This window comes from Scyliorhinus canicula, chromosome 9 (assembly GCF_902713615.1).
Source record: "Scyliorhinus canicula chromosome 9, sScyCan1.1, whole genome shotgun sequence".
In the NCBI taxonomy this organism is placed as follows: domain Eukaryota; kingdom Metazoa; phylum Chordata; class Chondrichthyes; order Carcharhiniformes; family Scyliorhinidae; genus Scyliorhinus; species Scyliorhinus canicula.
Window position 1 is genome coordinate 155,488,651 of NC_052154.1, and position 18,945 is coordinate 155,507,595.

Below are 18,945 nucleotides of genomic sequence, written 5' to 3' on the forward strand. Positions count from 1 at the left end.
TAACCCAGTAACCCCACCCAACACTGAGGGCAATTTTGGGCACTAAGGACAATTTAGCATGGCCAATCCACCTAACCTGCACATCTTTGGACTGTGGGAGGAAACCGGAGCACCCGGAGGAAACCCACGCGCACACTGGGAGAATGTGCAGACTCCGCACAGACAGTGACCCAAGCCGGGAATCGAACCTGGGACCCTGGAGCTGTGACGCAATTGTGCTAACCAGTATGCTACCGTGCTGCCCAAACACCAAGCTTAAATTATTTGAGATGACTTGGCACATTGCCCCCTAGTGAGTCTTTAATTCCATCAGTTAACTGATAAACCTGACCAGCAGATTTGGCTGTTTTTCTCGGTATACTTCTTTTGTGCTAGTGACGGTTGGTGATGCCTTGGCGATGTGGCACTATTTTTGCATTTTTTCTCCTTACTCCAACATTCTCCAGCTGAATGTCCCACATGAGTACAGCGATGACACGGTAGGTTTTTCGCAGACCTGTTTCTAGCAGTCTCCATCCTATGAGCATTTACTCCGACTCCAACCAACGAAGTTCCAGGGAAATTCCAGGGAAGTAGCAATTTCCGCAACAGTTTCCAGGGTTAATGCACCTTCAGACAACAGATTCCTCTGGATGGGTTCATATCTGAGACCACAAACCAGTCTGTCTCAAAGTGTATTGTCGAGTGTTTGACCAAATTCAGAGCGCTTGACTAATTCACGTAGTATTGCTATGAAGTGTGAAATGCTTTCGCCTCCCTCTTGTGCACAACGATGGAAGTGGAATCTTTCAGCTATCAGCAGCAGCCAGGGAGAGGAATGCCCTTCCTAGATTGCAATGAACTCTTTGTAGGCCTTTTCTCATGGTTTAGATGGGTGGACTAGGTTTTGTAGAACATAAATGTTTTTCATCCAACTGAGCTGAGAAAAGTAGCAGCATGCAGGTTTTCTGGTGTCTGATTTGCTGCAAGACACAAATGGAACCTTTCCTCATAAGAATTCATGTCTCATAATCCTCGTCAAATGCATTCCTGGCGCACCTTTTTTTTAAATATAAATTTTAGTGTACCCAATTAATGTTTTCCAATTAAGGGGCAATTTAGCAAGGTGAATCCACCTAGCCTGCACATCTTTGGGTTGTGGGGGTGAAGCCCACGCAAACATGGGGAGAACATGCAAACTCCACACGGACAGTGACCCAGAGCTGGGATCGAACCTGAGACCTCGGCGTCGTGAGGCTGCAGGGCTAACCTCACTGCGCCACCATGCTGCCCTATGGCGGACCTTTTCCTGTGATTTCTCACATCCCAGCTCCCTGATCTGTGCTTCTTCAGCCTTTCTCCATTCCTTTTATTTCCTGAAAGCAAGCCCACATGCAAACTAGTTCTTCCCTTGCCTGTCCTATCGGTTCCCAAGCAGTAGGCGGCAGAGACGGCAGCTTCCAAGTTCTCGTTCCTGCAACCCATTTAGAGTGTCACTTGTGTGGTCTCCACAGCTCCCATCAATTACAAACAGTAAGTACGCCCGAAACTTTGATTCTTTTGTTTAAAAGATATACTCCAGTAATTCACAGTTGTGTCCTGAATAATTTACGAAACCCTTATATTGCACTAGTGGCTGTCACGATCAATCGATTCACTTGCCAATGCCTCGGCACAATCTCAACATTTTTTTTTACTTGCTATAAACACGTTGATGATTTTTAGCTCGAGCATCGATGGTGGTTGTCTTCAGACCTCCAAATCTTAGACGATGGTTGTTTATGGCCCGAATCCTCGTCGCCAGTTTTCTTTTTGTTACATATTTGTTGTTGCCACAAAGAGAAAAATAAGTAGAGGTGCCACGCTTCAACTTTGTAAAAACATAGAGCATGGTTTATTGAGAGATGGTGCTTCTTAAGGTGAACTCGCCCAAGCCCGCCTAACGCACTGCTGACGTCATTGCATATCACGTGACAATTCACCAATAGTGTTACTTGAGTAACGGATTTGGAAAGCAGTCGACACAGAAGGAAGGGGGTTACATCTTAGGAGTGGTGCACAACCCCCCCCCCCCCCCCCCCAACTCCAGAAAAGAGGTACCCACCTCCCTTCCTGCCGTTTTAATGTCGACCATTAAAAAAAACAGCCTTTGCCACATTATGATGTAGACAGTGCATTCTCCAGGTCAACAGGCCAACAGGCTTTCTAACGTGTCTATTCAGCCTTTAATTATTTACCATATGGCAGGCGGGTGCTGAACCCCAGTGTGTTATGGGAATCAACCCAGGAGTGGGTGGGAAGTGGTGGGCTGGCCACTCGACCTATTTTACGTGCTACACCCCATCCCCACCCCTATCACAAACACACCCAATGGGGACCCCCATGTGGTTGAGTCTTAACTGCCCCTCTGATGTGACTTAGCAAGACATACCACACCGTTGTATGAACCAATTACCCTCATGGGACAATTAAGAATAAGCAATGGCAGCCTTGGAGAATTTAGGTGAGCGCTGTTCAGTACAGTCCCCGAACAGGACTTAGGGGGAGGTATCCAAAGAGGTCAGAGGCCCCGGTATGGTCTCAGGGCAGGGGTGACATCCTGGTACTACTTGTGCCACCTGGGCACCTTGGCATTGCTGGCTTGGCACCCTGGCAGTGCCAGCTAGGTGACTGTAAGGAGTTTGCACTTTCGCCCCATGTCTGCAAGGCTTTCCTCCGGGTGATTGGATTCCTCCCACAGTCCACAGTCCAGATCATTAATTGTTAAATGTTTTGTCGGTTTTCTCATTTCAATTAATTTAACTCAGTTTCTTGAAGTAAATGTGGGGTTTAAAACCCGCCGCTTGGCAGAGAGAATTCAATCACAGAAGGTGGAAAACACTATAAGAGGCAGAGCAGATAGGTGGTTTACGCACGTATTTTAAGAAGAGGTGAAGTTCACGGTTTTCTTTGGGGTTAATTGTTGCTTCAAAGAGAGGCAGGAAAATATTCTCCAGCATTTTTCCAAAACTAGGCAGGATTTTCTTTGTTCGAAATATATCGCTGGAAGAGAGGTAAAAAGTAAATGGTAGGTCAGTCTGGACAATGTCACCAAACAGTTGATTTCCATCACAGTACATGTCCAAGCACATTTACGGGCTAATTATTAACATGTCTCAATGTGCAGCACCAAATCACAATCATGCATTAAAATCTCACTCCATCAACATGAACAGAGTCCCAGTGCAGTACTGAGGGAATGCCACACTGTCAGAGCGGCAGTACTGAGGGAGAGCACTGCACAGTCCAAGGGGCAGTACTGAGGGAATGCCACACTGTCAGAGCGGCAGTACTGAGGGAGAGCACTGCACAGTCCAAGGGGCAGTACTGAGGGAATGCCACACTGTCAGAGCGGCAGTACTGAGGGAGAGCACTGCACAGTCCAAGGGGCAGTACTGAGGGAATGCCACACTGTCAGAGCGGCAGTACTGAGGGAGAGCACTGCACAGTCCAAGGGGCAGTACTGAGGGAACATCACACTGTCAGAGCGCCAGTACTGAGGGAGAGCACTGCACAGTCCAAGGGGCAGTACTGAGGGAATGCCACACTGTTAGAGGGGCAGTACTGAGGGAGAGCACTGCACAGTCCAAGGGGCAGTACTGAGGGAATGCCACACTGTCAGAGCGGCAGTACTGAGGGAGAGCACTGCACAGTCCAAGGGGCAGTACTGAGGGAACATCACACTGTCAGAGCGCCAGTACTGAGGGAGAGCACTGCACAGTCCAAGGGGCAGTACTGAGGGAACATCACACTGTCAGAGCGCCAGTACTGAGGGAGAGCACTGCACAGTCCAAGGGGCAGTACTGAGGGAACATCACACTGTCAGAGCGCCAGTACTGAGGGAGAGCACTGCACAGTCCAAGGGGCAGTACTGAGGGAATGCCACACTGTTAGAGGGGCAGTACTGAGGGAGAGCACTGCACAGTCCAAGGGGCAGTACTGAGGGAACATCACACTGTCAGAGCGCCAGTACTGAGGGAGAGCACTGCACAGTCCAAGGGGCAGTACTGAGGGAATGCCACACTGTTAGAGGGGCAGTACTGAGGGAGAGCACTGCATAGTCCAAGGGGCAGTACTGAGGGAACATCACACTGTCAGAGCGCCAGTACTGAGGGAGAGCACTGCACAGTCCAAGGGGCAGTACTGAGGGAATGCCACACTGTTAGAGGGGCAGTACTGAGGGAGAGCACTGCACAGTCCAAGGGGCAGTACTGAGGGAATGCTGCACTGCCAGAGAGTCAGTACTGAGGTAGCACTGTACTGTCAGAGGGGCAGTATTTTTTTTTTAAATTTAGAGTACCCAATTCATTTTTTCCAACTAAGTGGCAATTTAACGTGGCCAATCCACCTAACCTGCACATCTTTGGGTTGTAGGGGTGAAACTCACGCAAACAGAGAGAATGTGCAAACTCCACATGGCCAATGACCCAGAGCTGGGATCGAATCTGGGACCTTGGCTCCGTGAGGCAGCAGTACTGAGGGAGGGCGCAGTACTGCGCCACCGTGCTGCCCTGGAGGGGCAGTATCACTGTTAGAGAGTCGGTACTAAGGGAATGCAGCACCATCAGTGGGACTGTACTGAGGGAGTGCTGCACTGCCAAAGTGAAAGTACTGAGGGAGTGCTGCAGTGTCAGTGGGTCAGTAGTGAGGGAATGCTGCACTAATGGAGGGTCAGTACTGAGGGAGCGCTGCACTGTCAGAGGGTCAGTACTGAGGGAGGGTCGCACTGTCGGAGGGGCCGGACTGAGGGAAGGCTGCACTGTCGGAGGGTCAGTACTGGGAGAAGATTTGTCTTTGAGAGAAGATGTTAAACTAAGGGCTTGTCTGCTCTCACCTTCACCCCCCTCAACAACCTCCCAACCTCTGTTCCTGAGAGCATTAAAGATCCAAGGACAGTATTGAAAGATTGGCAAAGCTTAACCAACTGTTCTGGTCAACATTCCAAATCAATATCACAGAAAGACATTCAACTCTTTGGCTACTTGGGGATCTATTTGTACATAATATTATTTCCATACTCATCTACAAAGCAATTGTGTGATGTTTGAGACAGGCATTAAAGCTGTACCCCCTGTGCAACAAATCTTTCCGAATCCATTACCTTAGCATAGTAAAAGTGTTCATCCATGCATCAATCAAGATATCTTGATTGATAACCTACCCCTCCACCCACCGCTCTTGACCCCCTACTGCCACTTACAGTTACCTCAGCAGCTGACTGATATCAGACTGAGGATTGACCCTCAACTCTCTGTGGTCCATGCACACTCGCGTATTTACTTAGTTACCAATTGGTTAAAAGAGACCCTGAAACATGTGACTGAGATTATAATGGTAGACAGAAGAAATAGGAACAGGAGTAGCCATTAGGCCCCTCGAGCCTGCTCCACCGTTCAATGAGATCATGGCTGATCTGATTGTGGCTTTAACTCCAATTCCCTGCCTGTTCCCCATAACCCTTAACTCCATTGTCGATCAAAAATCTGTCTAACTCAGCCTTGAATATATTCAATGACCTCCACTGCTCTCTGCGGTAGTGAATCCACAGATTAACTACCCTCAGAGAAGGAATTCCTCCTCACCTCTAAGCCTTCTAAGCTTCAGTAAGTATAGGTCTAGGCCGCTCAACCTTTCATGATAAGTCAATCCCTTCATCCCAGGAATCAACCTCGTGAATGTTCTCTGAATAGACTTCGATGCAAGTATATCCCTCCTTAAGTGAAGAGACCAAAATTGCACGCAGTACTAGACGAGGGTATTAGATGAGCTCTCACTAAAGCCCTGTAGATTTGTAGTAAGATTTCCCTACTTTTATACTCCATCCTCCTTGCAATAAAGGCCAACATTTAATCTGCCTTCCTAATTACCTGTTGTACCTACGTGCCAACCTTTTTTGATTCATGTACAAGAACACCCAAATCTCTCTGTACTGCAGCATTCTGCAATCTCGCTCAATTTAACTAACATTCTCCTTTTTTAATGTTCCCACCAAAGTGAACAGCTTAACATTTTCCCACATAATACCCCATCTACCAAATTTTTACCCACTACCTGAACCTATGGATATCCCTCTGCAGACTCTGTACCCTCCTCCAAATCCAAATACACTACATCTACCGGTTTCCCCTTTATCCGCCCAATGAGTTACACTCTCAAAAAACTCTAATAAATTTATCAAACGTGATTTTCCTTTCAGAAACCATGTGGACTCTGCCTGATTGTATTATGATTGTCTAAATGACCTGCTACTAGGACATAGACATAGAACAGTACAGCACAGAACAGGCCCTTCGGCCCTCGATGTTGTGCCGAGCAATGATCACCCTACTCAAACCCACGTATCCACCCTATACCCATAACCCAACAACCCCCCCCCCCCTTAACCTTACTTTTTAGGACACTACGGGCAATTTAGCATGGCCAATCCACCTAACCTGCACATTTTGGACTGTGGGAGGAAACCGGAGCACCCAGAGGAAACCCACGCACACACGGGGAGGACGTGCAGACTCCACACAGACAGTGACACAGCCGGTAATTGAACCTGGGACCCTGGAGCTGTGAAGCATTTATGCTAACCACCATGCTACCGTGCTGCCCCAAATGAAGTACTACTTCCTTAATAATGAATTCCCGCATTTTCCCAATGACAAGTGTTAGACTAAGTGACCTGGAATTTCCTGCTTTCTGTTTCACAAATTTCTTGAATACAGGTGGTACATTTGTGGATTTCCACTCCACCAGGACTTGCCACAATCAAGGAAATTTGGAAGATTAAACGAAGTCAAAACGTATCTGTCCATCACCACTAGTTTAACACATGGAGAAGAAGAAACGCTTCAATGGGATTCGCTCATGCAGCAATCGTTTGGTTAGTAAATGGGTTTCTTTGCAATTCACTGGTTCAATGCTTCATATTGGCAGGAGCGCAGAAATTGTGCATGCAGGTACAGCAAGCAATTAGGAAGGCAAATTGAATGTTGGCCTTTATTGCAAGGGGGTGGAGTATAGGAATAAAGGGCAGCACGGTGGCACAGTGGTTAGTACTGCAGCCTCACAGCGCCAGAGATCCGGGTTCGATTCCGGCCTAGGGTGACAGTCGGTGTGGAGTTTGCATGTTCTCCATGTGTCAGCGTGGGCTTCCTCCAGGTGCTTTGGTTTCCTCCCACAGTCCAAAGATGTGCAGGTTCAGGGGATTGGTCATATTAGTTTCCAAAGATGTGTACTTTAGATTACAGAGTGGGCTTGAATAGAGTACTCTTTCAGAGCGTTGGTACAGACTTGATGGGCCGAATGATCTCTACCTGCACTATAGAAATTGTATGATTCTATGATGAAATAAATCTTGCTACAATTATACAGGGCTTTGATGAGACCAGACCTAGAGTATTCCGCGCAGGTTTGATCTCCGTATTTAGGGAAGGATATATTTGCATTGGAGGCAGCAGAACAGGACCTACCAGGTTGGTCCGTGAGATGAGAGGATTGTTCTATGAGAGGCTGAGTAAACTGGGCCTAAATTCTCTGGATTTTAGAAGAATAAGTGGTGATCTCACTGAAATGTACAAGATTCTAAAGGGACTTAACAGGTTAGACACTGGGATGTTTGACCTTGGCTGGCATCTTCAGACCGCAGGGACACAGTTTCAGAATAAGGGGCTATCATTTTGGACCAAAATGAGGAGAAATTTCTTCATCAAAGGGTTGTTAATATTTGGAATTCTCCACCCCAGATGGTTGTGGATGCATCATCATGGGATACATTTAAGGCTGGGGCAGATTTCCCGTCCCTTGGGGAATTCAAGGGACATTAGGAGTGGACATTAGGAAGCCCAAGAGCAGCCAGGCTTGTATTGAATGGCAAAGCAGGCTCGACTGGTCATATGGTCTACTCCTATCTCTCGTGTTCTCTTGTTTGTTTATCAGTGGTACTTCCCCCACTGCAGGTTACCAACTTCAGTCATGTGGTGGCACGGTGGCACAGTGGTTAGCACTGCTGCCTCACAGCTCCAGGGATCGAGTTTGATTCTGGCCTTTGGTGACTGTCTGTGTGGAGTTTGCACTTTCTCGCCGTGTCTGCATAAGTTTCCTCCGATGTCCGGTTTCGTCCCATAGTCCAAAGATGTGCCATTTAGGTGGATTGGCCATGATCAATGTGCAGGGTTATGGGAGATAGGACAGGGGAGTGGGCCTGGGTAGGGTGCTCTCTCAGAGGGTCGGTGCTGACGTGATGGGCCGAATCACCTTCGGCACTGTAGGGATTGTATGAAACCTCGGACTTACTAAATGCGAGGAACTTGAATAACCCAGCGGACGTTTGGCGAGTAGACTTGTTGTTTAATAAACCACCTGGCCAGATTGGCCCACTCATTCGGTGACCCACCGTAGACTGATAGTCGTGGTTCCGTGTACTGGTATTTGCTTTCCTCCAAGTCACGAGAGACTTCCTATGGACCAACACACAACAATAATACTCCATGGGAGGCACTGAAAACCAAAGGCTCACATTTTCATAGCCTCCTTCCTGATCTCAGGACATCTCAAAGCATCTTACCACCAATTAAGTACTTTTGCAGTGCAGTCACTACTTTAATGTAAGAAATTCAGCAGCTGATTTGTGCACAGCAAGGTCCCACAAACTGCAGTGAGAGATAATGGCCGGTAGTGAGAGATAATGGCCGGTAGTGAGAGATAATGGCCGGTAGTGAGAGATAATGGCCGATAGTGAGAGATAATGGCCGATAGTGAGAGATAATGGCCGGTAGTGAGAGATAATGGCCGGTAGTGAGAGATAATGGCCGGTAGTGAGAGATAATGGCCGATAGTGAGAGATAATGGCCGGTAGTGAGAGATAATGGCCGGTAGTGAGAGATAATGGCCGGTAGTGAGAGATAATGGCCGGTAGTGAGAGATAATGGCCGGTAGTGAGAGATAATGGCCGATAGTGAGAGATAATGGCCGGTAGTGAGAGATAATGGCCGGTAGTGAGAGATAATGGCCGGTAGTGAGAGATAATGGCCGATAGTGAGAGATAATGGCGGGTTAATCTGTTGGGGTAGAGGTAAATATTGGACAGGACACCAGGGAGACTCCCTTGCTCTTCTCTGAAATGGTGCCGTGGGATCTTTTACATCCACTTGACCAGGATACTGGTCCTCAAGTTAACACCTCAACTGAAGGTCTCCACCGACAGTGAAGCACTCCATCTGCACAGCATTTGGGAGTGTCAGCGTGGATTACCATGATTCTCTTGAATGGTGGAGCAGCCTCGAGGATCATCTGCTTATTTGTCGCATTGTTCTCAATAGTAACATGCTGTGCACAAATTTCCTACGTTTCCTACATGAGTGTCGACACTTGAAATGTATTCCATTATATGTGAGATACTTTGAGGCACTGAGGCTGTGAATGGTAATAAATACAAGTTCTTCTTTACATTCGAGCCTGCTCTGTAGATTTTAAGGTCCACATTTTTTAATTACAAGGCACGATGTTCGGACGTTTCATAAATGGTCATACCTTGATGATCCGAGCAAAATACTCCCCTTGCATGTAGTTGTCTGTCTTCAGGTAAAGATCCCTGAGTTCACTGGCACCGACTGGATTGTATTTTGCGTTGAATTTATCAAATCGATGAAATGTCTGGCGGCCCTGAGAGAGAAATTTGTTTTCACAAACCAGCTTTCAGACACATTTTAAAAGATCAATACTATGAGAATACAAAAATCATGTCCAAATTGAATAGCAGTTGAGGAGAAGGCCATTCAGCAGCTGATCATGCTTGTGCTGGCTCTTTGAAAGGCCTATTCAATTAGTCGCACTCTTCCAGCCCTTTCTCCATCGCCCTGCAAATTTCTACTTTTCAAGTTTTTATTCAATCCCCTTTTGAAAGTTACTACTGGATCTGCTCTGACTGTCATTTCAGGCAGCGTGTTCCAGGTCACAACAACTCACTGTGTACAAAACAAAAACTCTCTTCACCTCCCCTCTGGTTCTTTTGCAGATTCTCTTAAATCAGTGTCCTGTGGTTAGCGGCCCTCCTGCCGACGGTTTCATTTTACTTACTTTATCAGAACCACACATAATTTTGAACACCTCTTATTTAATTTCCCCTTAACCTTGTCCATTCTAAGAACAACCACAGCCTTTCCACATAATTGAAGTCCCTCGTCCCTGGTACCATTCTAGTAAATCTTCTTTTAAGAACACCGTTAGTATTCCTCCTTCCCTTGTTTTTGATCTGGCCCAGAGTGACGTGTTAGTTCTGCTCTCTATTAACAACCACTAAATTTTTACAGTCTGGGTCCATCTTGTATTGAGCTTTAGCCTTATCTTATCTCTTCTTCTTTCAGCTTCTCCCATTTTACTTGTGGGTTTCCACAATGCTGGCTGATCATCCTTCGCCATTTCTTCTTACCTTATATGTTCTTTAAAACCTACCTCTTTGATCAAAGTTTTCGTCACTTGCCCTAATAGCTCTTAATATGGCTCATGGTTAATTTTATTGTCTTACGGGCAGCACGGTGGCGCAGTGGTTAACATTGCTGCCTATGGTGCTGAGGACCCGAGTTCGAATCCCGGCCCTGGGCCACTGTCCGTGTGGAATTTGCACGTTCTCCCCGTGTCTGCGTGGGTTTCACCCCCACAACCCAAAAGATGTGCAGGTTAGGTAGATTGGCCATGCTAAATTGCCCCTTAATTGGAAAAAATAATTGGGTACTCTAAACTTATAAAAAAAAAATTTTTATTGTCTTATTACGCTCCCGTGAAGTGCTTGGGATGTTTTAAACCATGTGGAGGTATCAGAGACTAACCACTTTCTACTAACATTCAAAAGTTTTACCATCACCGAATCCCCCATCATTAAAATCCTAGGACATTTACCAGAAACTGAACGGAAGCAGCCACATAAATATTATACAAGAGCAGGTCAGACGCTGGGAATTCTGCTGCAAAAGCCAATTCAACATCTATTTTTTTTTCTTTTTATAAATTTAGAGTACCCAATTATTTTTTCCAATTAAGGGGCAATTTAACGTGGCCAATCCACCTACCCTGCACATCTTTGGGTTGTGGGGGTGAAACCCACGCAGACACGGGGAGAATGTGCAAACTCCACACGGACAGTAATCCAGGGTCGGGATTCGAACCCGAGTCCTCAGTGCCGTAGGCAGCAATGCTAACCACTGTGCCACCGTGCTGCCCACAGTTCAACATCTATAAGGCCCAAGTTTGGAGTGTGATGGAAGACGCCCCACTTGCCTGGATGAGTGAGTGAGAAAATTTTCACCAGTGTGAAACCAATTTCCGGGCCACCTCCAATACCCTCATTGAACTTTCCAGCGGGAGCATGGGAGAATTCTGCCCAAGGGAAAATTATTACCTCCAAATTCACCTCCAAACCACACCCTTCCTTATCTGGAACTATTTTGGCTGTTCCATCACTGACATTGGGCGGGATTCTCCGACCCCCCCCGCTGGCTGCCGTATTCTCCGGCGCCAGTTATCGGACGGGAGCAGGGTTTACGCCACGCCGGTCGGGGGCCATTGGCAGTGACCCCCCCCCCCCCCGGCAATTCTCCGGGCCCCGATGGGCTCAGCGGCCTTCAGTTCCTGGCCAGTCCCGCCGGTGGGAAATGGACCTGGCTGGTAGGCCGGCTGGTGTGGCCCTCGGGGGCGGGATCCAGCCCCGGGGGGGACACCTCCCGTGGCCTGGACCATGATCGGGGCCCACCGCTCTGCGGGCGGGCCTGTACCGTGGGGTCACTCCTTCCTTCCTCGCCGGCCTCTGTAGGGCTCCACCATGGCCGGCGCGGAGAAGAACCCCCCTGTACATGCACAGGAACACGCCGGCCGGTCTGCGCATGCGCGGAACCACGTCGATGGTTCTGCGCATGCGCCAACTCGCGCTGGCCCTTGGGCGCTGGTTGGCACGGCACCAACCCCTCCGCCGCCAGCCTAGCTCCCGGAAGTGCGGAGGATTCTGCAACTTCCGGTTGGCCTGACGCCGGAGTGGTTTGCGCCGTTCTTGGCGCCAGCGTCGGGCCATCCGACCAATTGCGGGAGAATCCCGCCCATTGAGTCAGAATCCTGGAACTCCCTTCCTTACAGTACTGTGGGTGTACCTACGCCACATGGACTGCATATGGTTAAAGGGATTAAAGGGGTTAAAGGGAACGGCTCACCACTACCATTTCAAGGGTAATTACAAATGGGCAATAAACATCAGCCTGGCCAGTGACACGAACAATGTTTTTCAAAAAATGCACAAAATAAATGCAAGTTATTAACATTATAAACACAATGGCAAAAGTGGAAAATTAGATCTTACTGCGTGCACATCCAGTGAATCAACGGTGAGATCGTAAGGGTCCATGTTGAGACTTGCAAACACCTCTCTCAGGGTCAATTGGCGTCCTTTCTTCTCCAGTACAATTCGATCAGCTTCCGTCTTGTTGGTTTGCTGAATAAACCTCAGCAAATGTTTCTGACTCATGCAGGCAGCAGCGTGGATGTGAGTGTCCACCTGGGGTGGGAATGTCACAGTTACAATCAGGGGAACAGGAACATTTCAGACACTAAATGGTGACAGACACCTGTAATTACAGACACAAACCATGGTTTAACAAAACATGGCGAATACATAGCATTTACAGTGCAGAAGGAGGCCATTACACCCATCGGGTCTGCATCGGCTCTTGGAAAGAGCACCCTATCCAAACCCACACCTCCACCCTATCCCCATAACCCAGTAACCCCACCCAACACTAAGGGCAATTTTGGACACTAAGGGCAATTTATCATGACCAATCCACCTAACCTGCACATCTTTGGACTGTGGGAGGAAACCGGAGCACCCAGAGGAAACCCACGCACACACGGGGAGAACGTGCAGACTCCGCACAGACAGTGACCCAAGCTGGGAATCGAACCTGGAACCCTGGAGCTGTGAAGCAATTGTGCTAACCAGTATGCTACCGTGCTGCCCACAAATACCTTTACCCATGTGTGAATACAACAGTTACAGAAAGAAAGACATGCATTTCTACAGCACCTCTCACAACCTCAGGACATCCCAAGTGTTTTACAACTAACAAAGTGAAGTGTAGCCACTGTTGTAATAAAGGAACCCCGACAGCCAATTTTCACACAGAAAGCTCCCACGACCCGCTGACTCTTTGCTACCACTGAGCCCTAGCTGAAACCATGGCACTAACATTGAGGAAACCCACTGAGTGGGCAGGTTTGCTTGACAGCTGAATTCATTAGTCACCGCTTGGTGGAGATTACAGATAATGTATTATGGCGTATGAATCAGGATATGACAGTGCGCAATTCCAATGGTCCTTCTGATCTCAGAGGCTGAGTTCCTGACATGCACTCCAGAGCACACCTCGGAATAGCAAGCATTCCTTTGGACTGAGCACTTTCTGCACAGGTTTTATAAGGAAATGGTATTTGAGGAACTTTCATGGTGTTAATCCCACTGGCGTCATCACTAAATCTGAGGAGGGCAGGAGGGTGTATCATCTGCCTCCTTGGAGTTCCTAAATGTAACCAAACCCCCAGTGCCTGCAGAGATTGAACCCTCTTTATTCATCTGCCAGTGTCTCTACATATTTACCGTGGCTCAGGTAGATGTCCTCCTTTACTTCCAGTCACAGGGGTAGAGCCTGGGAATGGGACTCAGAGCAATAAATGGGAGGTGGAAACAATATTTAGGGAAAAGAAATTTCAATTGTACCAATTCTTGATCATTTGGTCCTTTATGCTGTCTTTCTGGAAAGAAGATGCAGTCCCCATTGCCCCCTCTTGTGTAGAAGGGTCACAGTCTTCATTTCTCATTCTCCCGGAAAAGGGCAGAGTCTCCAAAGCCCCATTTATGCAGATGGGGCACAGTCCCCATTTCCCCCTCTCTGGAGTAGTTCACAGTCCCCATTTGCCCCTCTGGAGAAGTAGCATGGTCCCCATTTCCCCCTCTCTGCAGAAATTCACAGTCCCCATTTTCACCTCTCTGGAGAAGAGGCAGAAGTTCCAAATCCCCCCCCCCCCCTCATTGAATGGCCACAATCCCCATTGCCCCCTCTCTGGAGAAGTGGCACAGGTCCCCATTTCCCCACTCTACAGAGGCAGTACAGTCCCCATTTCCCCCTCTCTACACAAGTGGCACAGTCCCCATTTCCCGCTCTGTGCAGAAATGGTACAAACCCCATTTCTCCCTCTCTGGAGAAGTGGCACAGTCCCCATTGCCCCCTCTCTGCAGAAGTGACACAATTCTCATTTCCCCCTCCCTGCAGAGGTAGCACAGTCCCCATTTTTCCCTCTGTGGAGAAGTGGCACAGTTCCTAATTCCCCCTCTCTATGGCACAGTCCCCATTTCCCCCCTCTCTGGAGAAGTGGCACAGTCCCCATTGCTCCCTCTCTGGAGAAGTGGTATGGTTCCCATTTCCCGCTGTCTGGCGAAGTGACACAAGTTCCCTATTCCCCTCTATGGAATGGGCAAGTCCCCATTGCCCTCTATCTGGAGGAGTGGCACATTCCCCATTGGTCCCTCTATGGAGAATAGGCACAAGTTCCCAATTCCTCCCCCCCCTCTCCTCTATGGAATGGGCACAGTCTGAAATAGAGTGAACGTGGAGAGAATATTTCCACTAGTAGGAGAAACCAGAATCCGAGGACACAGCCTCAGACTGAAGAGACGATCCTTTAAGGTAAAGATAGATAGTTTTTTGAAGAATAAAGGGATTAAGGGTTATGGTGTTCGGGCTGGAAAGTGGAGCTAAGTCCACAAAAGATCAGCCATGATCTCATTGAATGGCGGAGCAGGCTCGAGGGGCCAGATGGCCTACTCCTGCTCCTAGTTCTTATGTTCTTATGTTCTTATTAACAGAGATGAGGAGGAATTTCTTCAGCCAGAGGGTAATGAATCTGTGGAACCCATTGCCGTAAAAGGCTATGGAGTCCAAGTCACTGAGTGTCTTTAAGACAGAGATAGGTTCTTGAGAAATAAGGAGATCAAGGGTTATGGGGAGAAGTGATGTGGCGATGCCGGCGTTGAACTGGGGTGAGCACAGTGAGAAGTCTTACAACACCAGGTTAAAGTCCAACTAGCTTTTAGAGCACTGCTCCTTCACCTGAGGAAGGAGCAGTGCTCCGAAAGCTAGTGTTTGAAACAAACATGTTGGACTTTAACCTGGTGTTGTAAGCCTTCCTACTATGGGGAGAAGACAAGAGGATGGGGATGAGAAACATATCACCCATGATTCTATGATTGAATGACGGGGCAGACTCGATGGGCCGAATGGCCTAATTTTGCTCCCATGTCTTATGGTCTTTGACCATTGCCCCCTCTCTGAAGAAGTGGCACAATCCCCACTGGTCCCTCTCTGAAGAAGTGGCACATTCTCCATTGCCCTCTCTCTGGAGAAGAGGCACAAGTTTCTTTTTCTCCATCTGTGTAGATGAGTTTCCACAGGTTCAATTCTTCCCCATTTTGCTGATGATGACAACAATACCCAACAGTCAGCCACCTCACCATTCAGAGAATGTCAGCCTCAACTTTGTTTGAGGTAACGCTGTCCATGTGTGGCAATAAAATAATTTACAGTGGATCTGAAACTGTTATTTTAAATGTTGTCTTCTCCAACTGATTTTAATCAGGATTAAATCGTTCATGGGCGCAGCAGAGGAGTTACATGTAAATAGGGTGTTAATATCAGATTCAACCCCGCGTTCCCTTCACTGTAAGTGTTGAAATGTTCAATGTGTTCACTGTTTCTATCACGTCCATTCTGGAATCTGATACAAGGAGTGTTTACACACACAGCCAAGTCAGCAGATCAAACCTAAATATAAACCCGACAAATCCCAGACATGTTTACTTCATAACATAAACAGGTTAATGTCTTTGGGCTAATGTAAAGCAATTAGACACTAATTTGAGCACAGGCCAGAAATAAAACAGTGAATTTGTGAATAACAGGAGATTTCACAGGCAGCAATGGGATAAATAACCAGTTAATCTGAGTGCACCTGCTCCAGACATCTTGAAATCTTTGCGGTCACTTTGGATTAACATGACACGTGAAAGACAGAGGGCGGGATTCTCTGTCAGCTGACGCCGGAATCGGCAAACACGATTGGGCGGAGAATCGGTTTTGACGCTCAAATCGTGGCGGGCACTAGTTTCGGCCCAAATCGCAATTCTCTGGTGCCTCGATAGCGGCATCTATGCGTTCCACTCCGCACGCACAGTAAGCGCCGTTGGCATATCATTAGCGATGCTTTACCTCCCCTGGGGCGAATGGCCGACGGCGAGGTTCACTTGCTCTTTTAAAAATCGTGCAGCCGTGGCTGCTGAGGGGAAGAGAGGGGGGTACGGAAAGTGTCCAACATCGCCATAATTTTCTGACAGTCGTGCAACTGGCCGGGGAGGCTTCTGCCAGGGCCAGGGGGAGTAGCAGGGGGTGGCCAGGAGGGAAGCTGTGGGGTCGGGGCGGATGAGCACGGAACACCATCGCCGCTGTGCACGCTGCCGACTGCCCACTGTGAACTTAGGGCCACATGTCGTATGGGTGACCCCCCAGCCCACCCACCTAGTTGCCCTCTGGCCCCAGCCGACCAATCAGCTGTATGGGCACGCTCCAGCACAACCGGTGCCATCTAGTTGGCTGGTTTAGAGTGTGTGAGATTGTAATGTGTATATGTGGCTGCAGCTTGTCAGCCTCCCGAGTGTCAATCATGGACTCGGTGAATCCTGCACCATTTCTCATTGGAATCGTGTGATCCATGTGGCGCCAGGACTATCCCCTCTACGGTCGCTGAATCGGTCCAGGTGCGGTGCCAATTTTGTTGTCATGAAAGTCCACGAATCCTGCACCAGCGTCAACACTTAATCCCAGGAGTGGAGAATGCAGCTTAGCATCTCTGACAATGCATCTCTCCCTCAGACAGCTCAGAATTCCCTCAGTGCTCCTCTCCAACAGTGCAGTTAATCCGCTTAATCCAGGATAGTCAGCACGGATTTGTGAGCGGTAAGTCTTGCCTCACAAGGTTGATTGCATTCTTTGAGGAGGTAACTAAGCACATAGATGAAGGTAGAGCAGTTGATGTCGTATACATGGATTTCAGTAAGGCGTTTGATGAGGTGCCCCATGGTCGGCTCATGCAGAAAGTAAGGAGGTGTGGGATAGAGGGAAATTTGGCCGATTGGATCAGTTACTGGCTATCACATAGAAGACAGAGGGTGGTGGTAGATGGTAAATTTTCATTCTGGAGCCCAGTCACCAGCAGTGTACCACAGGGATCAGTGCTGGGTCCTCTGCTATTTGTGATTTTTATCAATGACCTGGATGATGGAGTTGAAGATTGGGTTAGTAAATTTGCTGATGACACCAAGATTGGTGGAGTAGTGGATGAGGTGGAGGGCTGTTGTAGGCTGCAAAGAGACATTGATAGGATGCAGAGCTGGGCTGAAAAGTGACAGATGGAGTTTAACCCTGATAAGTGCGAGGTGATTCATTTTGGTAGGACAAATTTGAATGTGGATTACATGGTTAACGGTGGGGTTCTGAAGAATGTGGAAGAGCAGAGAGATCTCGCAGTTCATGTCCATAGATCTCTGAAAGTTGCCACCAAAGTGGATAGAGCCGTGAAGAAAGCCTATAGTGTGTTAACATTTATTAACGGGGGATTGAGTTTAAGAGCCATGAGGTTATGCTGCAACTGTACAAGACCTTGGTTAGACCACATTTGGAGTATTGTGTGCAGTTCTGGTCACCTCATAATAGGAAGGATGTGGAAGCATTGGAAAGGGTGCAAAGGAAATTTACCAGGATGCTGCCTAGATTGGTGGGTGGGTCTTATGAGGATAGGTTGAGGGAGCTAGGGCTTTTCTTATTGGAGCAAAGGAGGATGAGAGGTGACGTAATTGAGGTGTATAAGATGATGAGAGGGATAGATAGAGTGGACGTTCAGCACCTTTTTCCTCAGGTGGATGTAGCTGTTACAAGGGGACATAACTATAAGGGTCATAGTGGAAGATCTCGGAGGGATGTCAGAGGTAGGTTCTTTATTCAGAGATTGGTTGTGGCGTGGAACGCACTCCCAGCTATGGTAGTGGAGTCGGACACTTTAGGAACTTTCAAGCGGTTATTGGATAGGCATATGGAGTGCACTAGAATGATTGGGAGTAGGTTGATTTGATCTTAGTTTCAGACTAGTTCGGCACAACATTGTGGACCGAAGGACCGGTACTGTGCTGTACAGTTCTATATTCTATATTCTATGCAGTATTGCCTCACCCAAAAGCGCAGCACTGCCTTAGTACTCCCCTCTGATAGTGCAGCTCCGCCTCAGTACTACCTCCGCTAACAGTCCAGCACTCCCTCAGTACTGCCTCTGCTAACAGTCCAGCACTCCCTCAGTACTGCCTCCGCTAACAGTCCAGCACTCCCTCAGTACTGCCTCCGCTAACAGTCCAGCACTCCCTCAGTACTGCCTCCGCTAACAGTCCAGCACTCCCTCAGTACTGCCTCCGCTAACAGTCCAGCACTCCCTCAGTACTGCTTCCGCTAACAGTCCAGCACTCCCTCAGTACTGCCTCCGCTAACAGTCCAGCACTCCCTCAGTACTGCCTCCGCTAACAGTCCAGCACTCCCTCAGTATTGCCTCCGCTAACAGTCCAGCACTCCCTCAGTACTGCCTCTGCTAACAGTCCAGCACTCCCTCAGTACTGCCTCCGCTAACAGTCCAGCACTCCCTCAGTACTGCCTCCGCTAACAGTCCAGCACTCCCTCAGTACTGCCTCCGCTAACAGTCCAGCACTCCCTCAGTACTGCCTCCGCTAACAGTCCAGCACTCCCTCAGTACTGCCTCCTCTAACAGTCCAGCACTCCCTCAGTACTGCCTCCGCTAACAGTCCAGCAC

At 48.3% G+C, this 18,945-nt stretch overlaps 1 protein-coding gene across 4 annotated transcripts in view; it reads right to left on the reverse strand.

Annotated features, from left to right (window-relative positions):
• The window catches only part of LOC119971815 (AMP deaminase 3-like), an 80,169-nt gene that overhangs the window by 18,867 nt on the left and 42,357 nt on the right, over nucleotides 1-18,945 (reverse strand). For all 4 annotated transcript variants that reach the window (XM_038807993.1, XM_038807990.1, XM_038807992.1 and 1 more), the window contains exons 7-10: nucleotides 12,350-12,544; nucleotides 9,538-9,669; nucleotides 8,302-8,465; nucleotides 2,895-3,021 (exon numbers count right to left, since the gene is read on the reverse strand). In XM_038807993.1, coding sequence (XP_038663921.1) covers nucleotides 2,895-3,021; nucleotides 8,302-8,465; nucleotides 9,538-9,669; nucleotides 12,350-12,544 — 618 coding nt within the window. The remainder of the gene's footprint in view (nucleotides 1-2,894; nucleotides 3,022-8,301; nucleotides 8,466-9,537; nucleotides 9,670-12,349; nucleotides 12,545-18,945) is intronic.